The sequence below is a fragment of the Ctenocephalides felis genome, unplaced genomic scaffold, assembly GCF_003426905.1.
Source record: "Ctenocephalides felis isolate EL2017-DRISC unplaced genomic scaffold, ASM342690v1 CF-g0.4_SCAFFOLD_03572, whole genome shotgun sequence".
Classification (NCBI taxonomy): domain Eukaryota; kingdom Metazoa; phylum Arthropoda; class Insecta; order Siphonaptera; family Pulicidae; genus Ctenocephalides; species Ctenocephalides felis.
In genome coordinates, this window is record NW_020539726.1 from 12,913,664 (window position 1) to 12,928,904 (window position 15,241).

The following is a 15,241-nucleotide window of genomic DNA, read 5'->3' on the forward strand; positions in this document are numbered from 1 at the left end:
AAAAAATTTAGGGCCAAAAAATTTCGGTCAAAAAAATTTTGGTCAAAAAAATTTGGGTCAAAAAAATTTTCGGTAAAAAAATTTTTGTTTTGTTTGTTTTTTTGGGGGAAAAAATTTTTGTTCAAAAAAATTTTCGTCAAAAAATTTTTGTCAAAAAAATTTTGGTCAAATAAATTTTTGGTCAAAAAAATTTTGGTCAAAAAAATTTTGGTCAAAAAATTTTGGTCAAAAACATTTTGGTCAAAAAAAATTTGGTCCAAAAAATTTGGGTCAAAAAAACTTTGGTCAAAAAAATTTTGGCCCAAAAAATTTTGGTCAAAAAAATTTTTGGAAAAAAGTTGGAAAGTTTTAGTCAATTTTTTTTTACATCTAAATTTTACACTCAATCCAATCTTGTTAAAAAAATCAAAAGACCATGGTTTTTCACTCAAATCGAATCTCGTCAAAACATCCACATTTTTCTCTCACTTACAAAGTCATGGCCTATGGTTTTTCACACAAATTATAACGTGTCAAACTTCCACATTTTTCACTCACGTTCCATTTTGTTCGATTTTTTTCCAAAAAATTTTATCGAATTTTTTTTTCCAAAAAAAAAAATTTTCAAGGATTTTTTTACATCTACATTTTTCATGCTTTTCAGTATATTCAGTAAATTTTGGCCAAAAAAATTTTGGTCAAAAAAATTTTGGTCAGAAAAATTTTTGGTTAAAAAAATTTTAGTTCAAAAAATTTTGGTCAAAAAATTTTGGTCAAAAAAATTTTTGGAAAAAAATTTTTGGTCAAAAAAATTTTGGTCAAAAAAATTTTGGTCAAAAAAATTTTTGGGCAAAAAAATTTTGGTCAAAAAAATTTTGGTCAAAAAAAATTTTGGAAAAAAATTTTCGAAAAAAAATTTTCGAAAAAAAATTTTGGTCAAAAAAATTTTCGAAAAAAAATTTTGGTCGGATTATCGGAATGTCCGAATATCGAAGTGTCGGAGTATCGGAGTGTCGGAGTATCGGAATGTCGGAATATCGAAGTGTCGAAGTATCGGAGTGTCGGAGTATCGGAGTGTTGGAGTATCGGAATGTCGGAGTATCGGAGTGTCGGAGTATCGGAATTTTTGGAAAAAATTTTTAGTCAAAAAAATTTTTGGAAAAAATTTTCGGTCAAAAAATTTTTGGAAAAAAATTTTTGGTCAAAAAAATTTAGGTGAAAAAAAATTTTGGAAAAAAGTTTTTAGTCAAAAAAATTTTTGGAAAAAAATTTTTGGTCAAAAAAATTTTCGGGCAAAAAAAAATTTGGAAAAAAATTTTTGGGAAAAAATTTTTGATCAAAAAAATTCGGGTCAAAAAAATTTTGAGAAAAAAAAATTTGAGAAAAAAAATCGGTCAAAAAAATTTTGGGAAAAAAAATTGGCCAAAAAAATTTTTGGGCAAACAAATTTTGGTCAAAAAAATTTTTGGTCAAAAAAATTTTGGTCAAAATTTTTTGGAAAACCATTTGTGGGCAAAAAAATTTTGGTCAAAAAAAATTTGGGAAAAAAAATTTTGGCCAAAAAAATTTTTGGACAAAAATTTTTGATCAAAAAAATTTTGGTCAAAAAAAATTTTGGAAAAAAATTTTGGTCAAAAAAATTTGTGGTCATAAAAATTTGGGTCAAAAAAATTTTGGAAAAAAAAATTTTGGAAAAAAATTTGGTCAAAAAAATTTTGGGAAAAACATTTTTGGGCAAAAAAATGTTGGTCAAAAAAATTTTTGGTCAAAAAAATTTGGAAAAACATTTTTGGGCAAAAAAATTGAGGTCAAAAAAATTTTTGGTCAAAAAAAATTTGAGAAAAAAATTTTGGTCAAAAAAATTTGGAAAAACATTTTTAGGCAAAAAAATTTTGGTGATAAAAATTTTTGGTCAAAAAAATTTGGAAAAACATTTCTGGGCAAAAAAATTTTGGTCAAAAAAATTTTTGGTCAAAAAAAATTTGGTCAAAAAAATTTGGAAAAACATTTTTGGGCAAAAAAATTATGGTCAAAAAAATTTTGGTGATAAAAATTTTCGTCAAAAAAATTTGGAAAGAAGAATTTTGATCAAAAAAATTTTTGGACAAAAATTTTGGTCAAAAAAATTTTTGGTCAAAAAAATTTTGGACAAAAAAAATTTGGGAAAAAAATTTTGGTCAAAAAAATTTTTGGACAAAAATTTTTGGTCAAAAATTATTGGAAAAATATTTTTGGGCAAAAAAATTTTGGTCAAAAAAAATTTGGGAAAAAAAATTTTCTGCTCCTGGCAGAAGCAATTGATTATTCATTTGAACAAAATGAAACCCAACAAAAAGTTGAGTTGACACTCAGTACATTGCAGTATTTCGAAGCGTGTGCTGTATGCATCAATGCCGAATGCATTTATGTTTGGCGCCATTTCGCGCCATGTTTAATAATAACTGGCAGAATGACTAGTATTTCACCGTGTTCACAGTAAAATTTACCCATACGTTTCTTTAATCAAAATGTAACAATTATATATTAATTAGTATCATTATTATTTTATCACTATTTGAAATAAATAATTAGGTACGGTGCAAATAATTTTTGGTCAAAAAAATTCGGGCAAAAAAATTTTGGTCAAAAAAAAATTTGTCGAAAAAAATTTGGTCAAAAAAATTTTGGACAAAAAATTTTGGACAGAAAAAAATTTCGGAGTAAAAAATTTTGGTCCAAAAACTTTTGGCCAAAAAAAAATTTTGGACAAAAAAATTTGATCAAAAAAATTTGGACAAAAGAAATTTGAACAAAAAAGAATTGATCAGAAAAATTTTGAACTAAAAATTTTGGTCAAAAACAATTTTGGACAAAAAAAATTCAGGCAAAAAAATTTTGATCAAAAAAAATTTGGACAAAAAAATTTTAGACAAAAAAATTCAGACAAAAAAATTTGGTCAAAAAAAATTTGGACAAATAAATTTGGGTCAAAAAAATTTGGACAAAAAGATTTTGGAAAAAAAATTAGGAAAAAATATTTGAAAAAATTTTTAGCCAAAAAAAAAAAAATTAGTTCAAAATTTTTCTGATCAAATTTTTTTTCTCTTTGATTTTTCAGAAAAAAATTTTTTCGACAAAAATTTTGTGGAAAAAAATTTTGGCAAAAAAAAGTCGGGAAAAAAACATAGACTATAGTCTTTGATTTTTTCGGAAAAAAATTTTAGGAAAAAACCATGGACTTTGATTTTTTGCAAAAAAAACTTATTTATTTTGGAGAAAAAAATTTTTGAAAAAAAATTTGGAAAAAAAATTGGAAAGAAAAATTTTTTGGAAATAAAATTTGGGGAAAAAATTTTGGAGCAAAAGTGTTTGAGGAAAAACCATGGAATATATTTTTCTTTGTCTTTGATTTTTCAAATTTTTATTTTCGGAATTAAATTTTTTTTCGATGGTTTTTCACTCAAATCATAACGTGTCAAAACATCTACATTTTTCACTTACTTTCAATTTTTACTAAACATTTTTTTTCGATGGGTTTTTAACTCAAACTTTCAATTTTTTTCCATTTTTCTTCCAAATTTTTTTTATAAAATACTTTTCCATAATTGGAAATTTTTTTTCCATAATTTTTTTACGAATTTTATTTACAATTTTTTTTCCAAATAATTTTTTTTCAAAAATTTTTTTTACATCTAAATTTTACACTCAATCCAATCTTGTTAAAAAAAATCAAAAGAACATGATTTTTCACTCAAATCGAATCGCGTCAAAACATCCACATTTTTCTCTCACTTACAAAGTCATGGCCTATGGTTTTTCACACAAATCATAACGTGTCAAACATCCACATTTTTCACTCACTTTCCATTTTGTTCGATTTTTTTCCAAAAATTTTTTTCGAATTTTTTTTTCCAAAAAAAAAAAATTTTCAAGGATTTTTTTTACATCTACATTTTTCATGCTTTTCAGTATATTCAAACATGCCAAAGAAATCTAGATTTTTCAGTCAATTCAATATTATTAAAAAAGCAAAGTGTATAATCAAAAAATGTAGTTAAAAAAAATCGTTCTATTCTATAGTTGAGATTTCTGTTCTATAGTTGAGATTTTGTCCAAAAATTTGCTTTGATAAATAATTAATTTACCAAAGGAGAAGTTTATGTTCTCTCCAGAAATTTCTGAAAAAAAGTTTAAATATAATAAAAGTTATTACTTAATACCTCTCGAAGTACCCTCAAGTTTTGAATTGCAATACTTTCTCTCCAACATTTATTTAATTTTAGTGAAGTTCTAAGCTATGTCTGAGAAGAAAATAAATGCTGGCTGGAAAGTATGCATCTCTTTCAACTTGTGCAAGAGAAAGTTGGCAAAAACATAGGCTGGTTTTCCTGGATGGCATAACACTTTTTTTATTTTTTTAAAGACTTGTATCTTGTAGATTTCACATTAATTTTGTATATTTATTCCTTAGCTTTTATTTGTTTGATTTATTTGGCTAAAAATATAGGTTTTTAGTATTGATAACGCTAATAATGTCATTAATTTCATTAATTTTATTTATTTTTTACACAATTAGTGCTATGTCCATAGAAAACTTACATCAAAAATATAATAATCATATTAGGCATAATACAGTTTTTTTTAATTTTTAATCTGGATGAATGATAACTTATTTTAAAAATAATTTTGTCTACAAATTTGGACATTATTTATAGATTCATGTCACAAATTCTAAATTTCAACGCCAATCATGTAAAACACTAAACTCAGAAAAAAATATTTGCTTGTTTCAAATACGTTTGCTTTATTATTCAAAAATTTATCTGTGAAGAATTTATCAGTTTATTATGCTTGGCATATGATTGCATAAGACTAAGCAGATATCTTATATTATTTATAACAAGTTCATTAATCCTAATTACAATTAAGACAGTCGATATTATTAATGATATTGATAAATTTTCTAGCAGACAAAAAAAAACATTTTTAATTTCATATCACAGGCCAATCATGAAATTATGATCTCGAATTCTTTTTAAAAATTCTGAAAATTTGACTATATTTGTATTTATACAAAATTATTTAATCTGGTGTACTTTCACATTATAAATGAGATTTCAAATATTTTGAGTATTTTAGTTCTCAACAAGTATAATAAAATATATAGGTGACTAAAATAAATAAGTTCAGTCGCATAAAATATTGGTTTCCAAATATTTTTATAAAATTAAATAAACCTAAACATTTTTTTTTAATAACGCAATATAGACTAGAACAAAATTTATAATTTGGCTGTATTCTCTTTTTTTTAATAAGTTTCAATCAAATCCTCCTATACTATATTGTATTAAACTTGTGATGTGATTTATGGCAACACTTAATAAATAAATATGTCAGCCGTTTCACATCATGTTGCTTCAGCAATTTTCGTAAAATACACTTAATAAAACTTAAAATAACATCAATAAATCTTATCAAACATTTTAATATAAGGTGAAACAGCTGATTCATTAATTATAAAAAAAATCTTATTGTCTAATATTATTTTGAGAGCACTTGGCATGTTTTTTTATAAACTAACACCGTGTTTGAAAAATTTACTTTTCCAAAACAGAATGATAAAACTACATAACACTATAGAAACCTAACTAATATATCAATCATATAATAATAGAACATATGTTTTATTTTAACCAAGGTGCCATCTTTATAATTAATATTATTCTTAAAACATTAAAAATTAGAGCGGATCGATTTGTATGGGTAAAAAAAAGTCGCGTAGGCACATATTTTTTTCGGATACTAGAGATCAAAATAGGATACTTTGCCGAAGAAACCATATCTCCAAAATGAATTCTGATGTCCCTTGCATTGACCCAAAATTGGTTCAAATTTTGAAAAATCCTGTTAGAATGCCCCAATAGTGTCCAAATGTATGACTGACCCCCACTAACTTTGGAAGGCCGATCTACCCATACCCATGGTTTACCCCTGAGACATCCCCTTAGAGTTTTTTGTGTGTGTATGAATTAATAAACGAAAAAATGGTTTGAAAAAAACATTTTTTGCTGAGTAAAATAACAAAAACGATGATTTTTTACAATTTTTGTACGGAATATTTCAAAATTCAACCCTTATCTTTGGGTCAATGCACGGGACATCAGAATTCATTTTAGGGGTATGGTTTCTTCAGCAGAGTATCTTATTTTGATCCCTAGTATCCGAAAATCATATATGCCAAAGCGACTTTTAAATCGGCCTGCCCTATTAAATATAATTCTAATATTATAAGCAACATCATTGAATCAATACCATGGATCAATATCAATATTGTAAATTGTTGCTACATACAAATATTTGTTTACTGTGTTAGTTTGAAAAATTATGTCACCAAATTATGGATACTCCTCAATTGGTTATAGATAACGGCATCAATAAGTAGAAATGCAGTTTTCTTACTATCCAAGTGGCTAATAGTGCAGTAAACGGAGAGGGAAAAAGGGTATAATCTCTGAATTTTTTTATTGTGCTCCGAATTGAATGAAATTTTGGAATTAGGTTCATATTACCCTCAAGTTCAAAAGTGAAAACAATTCGGGTTGCGCCATCACCCCCCAGGGGGATGACACCCCTTCTCAATTGTGTAATTACATTTTTTCAAAATAACATCGGAAATCGATAGAAGAACTAATTATAAGAAAAAAATGTCTTCTATAGTTTTTCAAAAAAAAACTAATACTCTTCAAGTTACTGGGCACTAAAGATTCATATATTTTCGGCGTTTTTCTTTGTTTTTTTGCAAATATTTCCTAAACTATACATTTTAACGAAAATCATGTAATGAACAAAATAATGTCAATAAAAATCTTAATAAATCGGCATTACATAAAGTGTTCTAGGAAAAATATTAAGCAAGATTTGAAAGAGCAAAGTCGTTTTTTGTTTCGTTCAAGATTTAATTGTTGTATTTAAAACCATATGGTGTCGAGGTTTTACATTTTATACATTTCGGTGAAATTGGGTTTTATAGTGCTCAATGAGTGCTGTTACAAGTTTTTTGCGTGTAAAATGAGTGAGCTATCATGCAAATAAGAAGCATATACGATGTTTTTTTCTTTTAAATCATATGGTTTAATGAGCGCCGTTTCCACCAGAATTAAAGTAATTCACATTCCATCTAGAATTCACTTCATTATAGACATCTTGATGGATTCTAGCAGATTCACTACTTTAGTACAAACTATTTTCAGAAAACTCACGATTTTATAAAAACTCTTTTTTCCAATATTTTTAAAAATCGAAATCATTTTCATTATATCTCAAAAAGAATAAAAGATACGTATAAAAGCATATAGATCAAAATCAAAGGGATCTTTCTGGCTTATTATCGTTTTTTATTATTTTTCTTTCACACAAAAATTGACAGAGTTATGAATGTTTAAAGACTGCGCGACCGCGCTAATTGAAAAAAAAAGTTTTCATAAAATCGTGAGTTTTCCTGAAAATAGTTTGTACTAAAATAGTGAATCTGCTAGAATCCATCAAGATGTCTATAATGAAGTGAATTCTAGATGGAATGTGAATTACTTTAATTCTGGTGGAAACGGCGCTCATTAAACCACATGATTTAAAAGAAAAAAACATCGTATATGCTTCTTATTTGCATGATAGCTCACTCATTTTACACGCAAAAAACTTGTAACAGTACTCATTTTAAAGCTTATGTTGAGCACTATAAAACCCAATTTCACCGAAATGCATAAAATGTAAAACCTCGCCACTAGATGGCTTTAAATACAACAATTAAATCTTAAACAAAATAAAAAACGACTTTGCTCTTTCAAATCTTGCTTAATATTTTTTCTAGAACACTTCATGTAATACCGATTTATTAAGATTTTTATTGACATTATTTTGTTTATTACATGATTTTCGTTAGAATGTATATTTTAGGAGATATTTGCAAAAAAACGAAGAACAACGCCAAAAATATATGAATCTTTAGTGGCCAGTAACTTGAAGAGTATTAGTTTTTTTGAAAAACTATAAAAGACATTTTTTCTTATAATTAGTTCTTCTATCGATTTCCGACGTTATTTTGAAAAAATGTTATTACACAATTGAGAAGTTGTGTCATCCCCCCGGGGGGTGATGGCGCAACCCGAATTGTTTTCACTTTTGAACTTGAGGGTAAGATGAACCTAATTCCAAAATTTCATTCAATTCGGAGCACAGTAAAAAAAATTCAGACCCTAAACGCTCCGTTTACTACACTATAATTTTTAACCATGGTTCTGGGTTTAGTTCAGAACTATTGTAGTATAATTTAAAACAGCATGCACTCATGACAATGAATATAAATTTTCATTTTTCAGACCCACCAGAAAAATGTTAGTAACTATCACCTTTGTTAGATGGTTATTATGCCATGCTAATAATCATACTTGCAAAATAAATCTAAAAACTAATAAACATATAAGTAGTATGCAAATGTTCTATCAATATTCAAAATAAGATATATTGGGATTTTTCTTTCTAAGGTTTTTTTGTCTTATGTATATTTTGCAAATCAATTAAAGAGAAAACTGAATAAAATTAACAATTTGATTTCGATATGATAAATGAATAACTTGATGTGATAACGAATCCTCAATTCATATCAATTTTATAACTCAAACTTTATTTGACATAAAATAAAAAAAACTATTGTAAAAAGTTTTACAAGATTATACTAAGAATGGTATAAAATTTTATTTATATATTTTATGTTTTAATAATAAAACTGATATAAAATAGGTGCAATTAAATAATTTCAATAATAATCATTGCTTTAGTGTTCACGAGTTTCATAGATCTGTTTTCATAAGCTCTATTAGTCTTTGTTCCAAATATTCATAGAACTGTAGAGAGCTTTCATCGCAAATTTGTGATGTTGATTTATGGTTGATTAAAAAAATTAATTTTGAGAAAACAAATTTGAAAACTACATATATACTTATGTAACTTTCTCATGAATAAACTTAGATTCAACTTCTGAAATATGTATTTTTCTATTTCAATTTTGCCATAAATATCAATATGGTGAAACAGATTTATTTAAATTTTGCAATAATGTTTTTCTGTTAAATTAAAATCTTTGCAATGTAAGTGCATAATAAAAGTTGTAGGATTAAAGTATGCATTAATAATTGATAAAATTTCTACAATGCCAAAATGCTAGTCTTTATTGGAAAGAGTCTACTAAAAATTTGAAAACAATTAAAGTCCTTTAATTTATCATGAAATATTGGACTGTCTACTAGAATCACTTGTAGTTATGTTCATTTTTATACGTTATTATTTTTTTAACTTTATCATTTTATTCCTTTTGATGATATTCTTTGTTTATAAGAAAAGAAATATAATATTTCTTGCATAATCAAATGTGCAATCATAGTTAGTTAGTTATCCATGAGAAAATCACAATATAAGTAATCTAATTGGAAATTTATACTTAAGTTAAGCCTTGAAGTCCAGCAGCAGTGTCATCTTTGCGATGTCTATCTTCACTTTTCCATGAGCTAACCGGGATGTGAGGAGCAGGCAAAACAGATCTCAAAGACTGTACTAGTTGTATGGTGTCAATTAGTGCTGAAATAATCATAATGATAACTATTTATATTGGAACCATCATTTAATCAGAAATAAAAAGTATCAAAATATTTTAATTTCACTAAAAAAGTACCATGATTTTATGCTATATCTTGGCACATATTTTAAGGCATAAATAGTTTATGCTACAAGACAACAATTTCTACCTACTTTTTTGTAAGCTCTCACTCTGCTTGCCATAAGGTTTACACATAGAAGGTCTGATAAAAGTCTTCATTCTAGCAATGTTCCTCATCAATTCAGAAAAGGCTCGGACAATTTTGTCTCCACCAACACCTCCCCCACTGAGCGCGCCCAGGGCTCCGCCCAATGCTTCTGAACTGCCACCCCAAGCACCATTGTGCAAAGCCAGCAAATCTTTATTGCTACATAATGTATCCAGATCTAGTGATGAGGTTGAGGTACGACTAAGAAAAAATGAATTATAAAAACAAATGCAATACAAGTTACGATCATTAACATTAAGAGTTAAAAGAGTGGATTTGGAATGATTCTCATTTTATTGATTATAAAAACTATTTCAATACAAGTTGAGATAATTAAATACAACTGTTATACATGCCTGTTGTTCATAGTTTGTAGTTTTTGTGTGTTTATAAAATGAAAAAGAGCTAAATAGGGACTCAAAATGTATGCTGTTAGACCAATGAAAAAAATGTTAATATCTTATAGCTTTTTTCATTTTCATAATTCGATGAAATTCTGTACAAAAACTATTGATCTACTATTTTTTATCTTGCACAATCAGAATTATAGAATTTTGTGATATGAGTGAAATGAAAAAACAACATTTAATGTTCATTCCCCTCATATTACAAAATTCTATATATAAATATATATATATATATATATATATTTATATAATTAAAATTATTGGATGGATGCCCAAGAAACAATTTTATCATATATATATATATATATATATATATATATATATATATATATATACATATACATATATATATATATATATATATATATATATATATATATATATATATATAATATATTCTATATTATATAAATATATATTATAGAATTTTGTGATATGAGTGCAACGAATATAAAATGTTGAATATGAACAACACAACACACAGATTTTTACACACACTTTACCTAATAAATGCAGACGCATCAAGATCATGGTATGCCTCATCTTCAGTGTAATTTCAAAACAGTAAAAATTAAATGAATATATTCACATGCTTAGTATTGTGTCAAGCATTGTACAAAATAGTTGGCGTTATATGTTTATCAAAGATTAAATATAATTCATATAAAATATTTAATAATGTATTAGTATATAATTGAAGATGAAGCATATCATGGCCTCGAAACGTCTGTAATTATTAAATAAAGTGTGTGTAAAAATCTGAGCATTATATTGTTCATATTTAACATTTGATATATATATATATATATATATATAATACAAAATAATAAATTAATCAATTATGAAATTCTAGACTACCTCAAAAAATCAGAAACTTTATGCTCCATAGGACTTGGAATATTATTCTGTGATATTTGTGATGTTATGGAAGTTGATGGAGGCTCATATTGTTTCTTGTCCAGCTGTTGCAATACTCGCTGTTTTTCCAGAGATGAAAGAGCTCCAAATTTCTCTAAATTCTATTGAATAAAATAATATTTGTTATCTTTTATTTTAGTAGTAACTGTAACTTGCAGTAATGATAAAAAAGATGAGTCTCAATTAAAACGTATATAAAGAAATGCAAATGCTTAGTAGAATTGAATGCTTTGTTAAGATAGATTTTAGAGAAAAAACGCTATGTGCTTATATTAGGTGTTTATTAAATAAACAAAAAAATTTGGTTAAAAATAAAGAATGTAATTTTTAATTTTGATCTAAACTCACAAGGGATATTTTACCTGTAACCCTGCATAAACCTAACAAAAACTCTAGTTTTTATACATACTTGCTGAGCAATAGCTCTATTTTGCTGCTGGATTATGGCAGCGGTGATCTGCTGGGCTGGACCTTTGTTAGGTGTTTGGGATGCATTATGTGATCCTTTAGGCGATTCCATGGGGCCAGTTAAATCCACTGCACCTGCAATATGTCCTATTAAATATTTTAGAAATTATATAAAGACTTTGAGCTTAAATTATTAGAATTCTTAAGAATAATAACCATTTCAAGTGAAAACTTTCATGCTTTTTTGCAAGTACACTTTTTATGACTTACATATGATAATCCTGATAAAACATAGTGATAGGAACGAGTACAATATACAGACAATATTTATGTAAATAAAGTGAAACATGAAATATTTTATTTAGACTGGATTTTATATAAAATGGTATTTACATATTAAAACAATTCAATAAATTTTCAAATAAATATTCAAATAAATCTTACTAAGAGCACCCAAATGACTCATATTAAATTGATCACTTGTGAAGTTTTGTGGAGTGTGAGGAGGCTCTGGAGTCATAAATGTATTTGAAGTTGAACCCATAGGAGCATTCAAATGACCTTTATAATAGCGACAAGCAGGGCTTGGGCATGACTGCACAACTTCTACAATAAAGTCCTTTTCCATACCAAGGTTTTCTCTCCCAATAGTATAGGAATCCATTACCTAAAAATGCACATGTTTTTTTGTTTTAATGGCTATAAATTTATAACCTTATATCAAAAATTTTAAAATAATCTTGTACAAACTTTACTTCGGCACTGACAATTTAATTAAACAAATTAAAGTGTTTAACTTACTGCTCTCACAGTGGCTTCAATGCCAAGGTGAAGTCCATGGGGTCCACCCATGTGTTTTAACATAACTGCATTTGCAAAATGTTCAAATGGAAGAACTATTTTTCCTGAATCTCTCAAAACTAATCTACCTTGTGAATCCAGTGCAACACGACTAGCCAGGACTCTGAAATATTGCACATTTGCATTTCAATTAGCAAAAAGTAGTTACCATTTTAAAAGTGTGACAATGAAACATTCACGATCTTTAATATGTAGAAGACCGCATGTCCACCGGTAGTACACAATGCACTAACATTATAGAACCACCGGTGGACATACGATATATGTTATCTGGAATAGACCATTTTTGGTGAGGTTCCTACAAGTAAAGCACGAGTTTTGATGCGGTCTTCAAGGTGTTAAAAATAGTTAACCATAATGATTATACATTCTGCTTAAACAAAGTTTTTGGAATATGAATCATTCTATATTTACTTACTGAAGATATGCTGCATTTGGAAGCATTGCTGAATCTTTTAATTCAGTAAAACATTGCAATAATTCTACACTGGGACTCCAGCCCTTGTTTTGCAGATATAATTGTAATAACATATACAATTTTTCAGTCACATAACCAGTTCCAGGAGTATCACTGACTCCCGAATGTGCTCCCATTTGTGAAGACATATTCGAATGTTTGTTTGCTAAAACAGCTTTCATGGTCTCCGCCAAATCCATCTTATATATATCAAGAAAAGTGGGTTTTGATTGATCCTGACAAATATATAATTTGTAAGTACAAAAATATATTTAAGACTGATAATCAAATTTTATTAACAAACCAGGGCTATCATGGAGCAGATCTGATTTAAAGAAAAATTAACTATTACACTAAATATTACATATTTTCAAAACATTTCTATCAATCAATATGCAGACATAAAACACAGATTATTTTTTGACAATGGTTGACATTTGTAAATATTGACAATTAAAGGGCCACTGAACTTGCTCAATCAATAATTGCATGCAATATGTGTTGGCAATACTGGTAACTTAATTTTTGAGCGCCAAAAATTTGAATTATAATGAGTGAATATAAAGATTATAGCATAGTTTTAGAAACATGTTTATTACGTATTCTTTTGTTTGCTTGCTTTTATATTCAAAAGAGATATTAAAGAAATGCCATTTGCCACGATTGGTTATCAAATTAGTCAGAAACTTTTTAACATTTTTTTACCTTTCTATGAGTTTTACCGCGATTTACAATTTTACAGAAATGAGAAGGTAAAGTGCGGATAAGATTACCTTCTAGGAAATCCGTGTAAAAAACTACTTTTACTTTCTGAGCTGCTTGATGATGATACACCTACAGTATCGAAAACGTACATAATAAATAGTTAAAATATTTATTGTTTTTTATGTTGACTATTTGGCAGCAAATATACATTTAAAAAAAAACTAATCAGCACGATTCCCAACAATTAAATATTTTTCGACCGGTTTTTGAATTTTCAAAATCGATTCAGAATTGCGGGCTAAAACGTGGACGAAAAAGTTTTCACTTTTCTGCTATCCAATTTAAATTTAAATGATTCAAAACTTTTTATTTGAATTGACGAAATAAAAAACTGATAGCATTTTTGGGAACGCATGTCAAGCGGTTTCGGAGATCCAATAAAAAAAAGTAAAAAAAATGCTATTTGGTGGCCAAGAATGATCATTAGACATATGCACATCAAATTATGAGATATTTTAATAATGATTGATAATATTAATAATAACTGATTGTAATAATGATTTTGTTTACATTTATATTTTACTCGGCGCTTACGCGCAGTGCGTTTGTTTGATAAAATGATCAAAATTTCCAAAATATTTTGAAATATAAAAAAAAATCAGAACTACAAATTCCCAAATTTGATTTTTCCAAAGTTTTAAAAAAATGTTGAATCTTTTTTTAAACAAAATATGTATGCACGCAATAATTTTTGGTACGGGAAGTAAAATTAACAAGATAAATATTATTAACTTCCCGTAGTGTAAGTTATAGTAATCGCAAAAAAATCGAAAATAATTTTTTTTATATATTTTTATATATCTCATTTTGACATACCTTAAAAAAATGGATGTATGTGTGTGTGTGTGTGTATGTGTGTGCGTGTATATGTGTGTGTGCTGTATGTATGTGTGCGGATACAAAATTTCGACGACGATTTCGGAAACACGGATGAAGCAATTTGAATAATTCAAAAACATTCGATTCGTATTGATGAGAAGACGTGCTGTTTAGTTTTTGGCGAAGGCAGGTCTAGTCGTTTCGGAGATACGGGGCAAAAAGTGCCACAAATGGTATTTCAATTTTTGAGGAGAGTGTCCGATTCAAATAATCTAAAATACATTGTACTTGTATTGACAAAATGAACAACTGATAAAAAAAGACAGGTCTAGCCTCTTCGGAGATCCAATAAAAAAAGTAAAAAATAATGCCATTGGCGGTCAAAAATAAACAGAGATGATAATAATAAGTAAGTACAAATTTTATGTACATTTATATGGTTTCCGTACTAATGTTTACACGTTAGATGACTACGCGGCGCTCACGCGCTTTGATATTCGACTCTAAATCAGCTATGCAGCACGATTGCTTAAAATATGTTCAAAATTTTCAAAATACGAAAAAAAACGAATATAAAAAAAATCAGAATATAAAAAAATTAAATTTTTCAGGAAAGTCAATTTTTTTCAAAATTTTCAAAATTTCTCAAAAATCTAATTTTTTCAAAATTATTTATTAAACGGGAAGTTCCAGCAATTTGTATTAAGGCACTTTGCCATGCACCACTAGTTGAAATGATATTGAAATAAATGGAAGAGTGTTTATTAACAGTTTTTAACTTCCCGTAGAGT

The 15,241-nt window shown here is 27.1% G+C and overlaps 1 protein-coding gene across 2 annotated transcripts; it reads right to left on the reverse strand.

The window, feature by feature from the left end:
* Positions 1-9,376: 9,376 nt before the first annotated feature.
* LOC113387707 lies at positions 9,377-13,246 on the reverse strand. 2 transcript variants are annotated; one of them, XM_026625074.1, is made up of 8 exons: positions 13,171-13,246; positions 12,828-13,102; positions 12,350-12,512; positions 11,993-12,215; positions 11,550-11,683; positions 11,081-11,241; positions 9,760-10,016; positions 9,377-9,588 (listed from the first exon to the last, which is right to left on the reverse strand). In XM_026625074.1, the coding sequence occupies exons 1-8, from the start codon at positions 13,180-13,182 to the stop codon at positions 9,452-9,454; spliced, it is 1,362 nt and encodes a 453-aa protein (XP_026480859.1). In that variant the 5' UTR covers positions 13,183-13,246; the 3' UTR covers positions 9,377-9,451. The 2 variants fall into 2 exon arrangements, with proteins under 2 accessions (XP_026480859.1, XP_026480858.1); XM_026625073.1 differs by having other exon boundaries at positions 11,550-11,695.
* Positions 13,247-15,241: the final 1,995 nt, after the last annotated feature.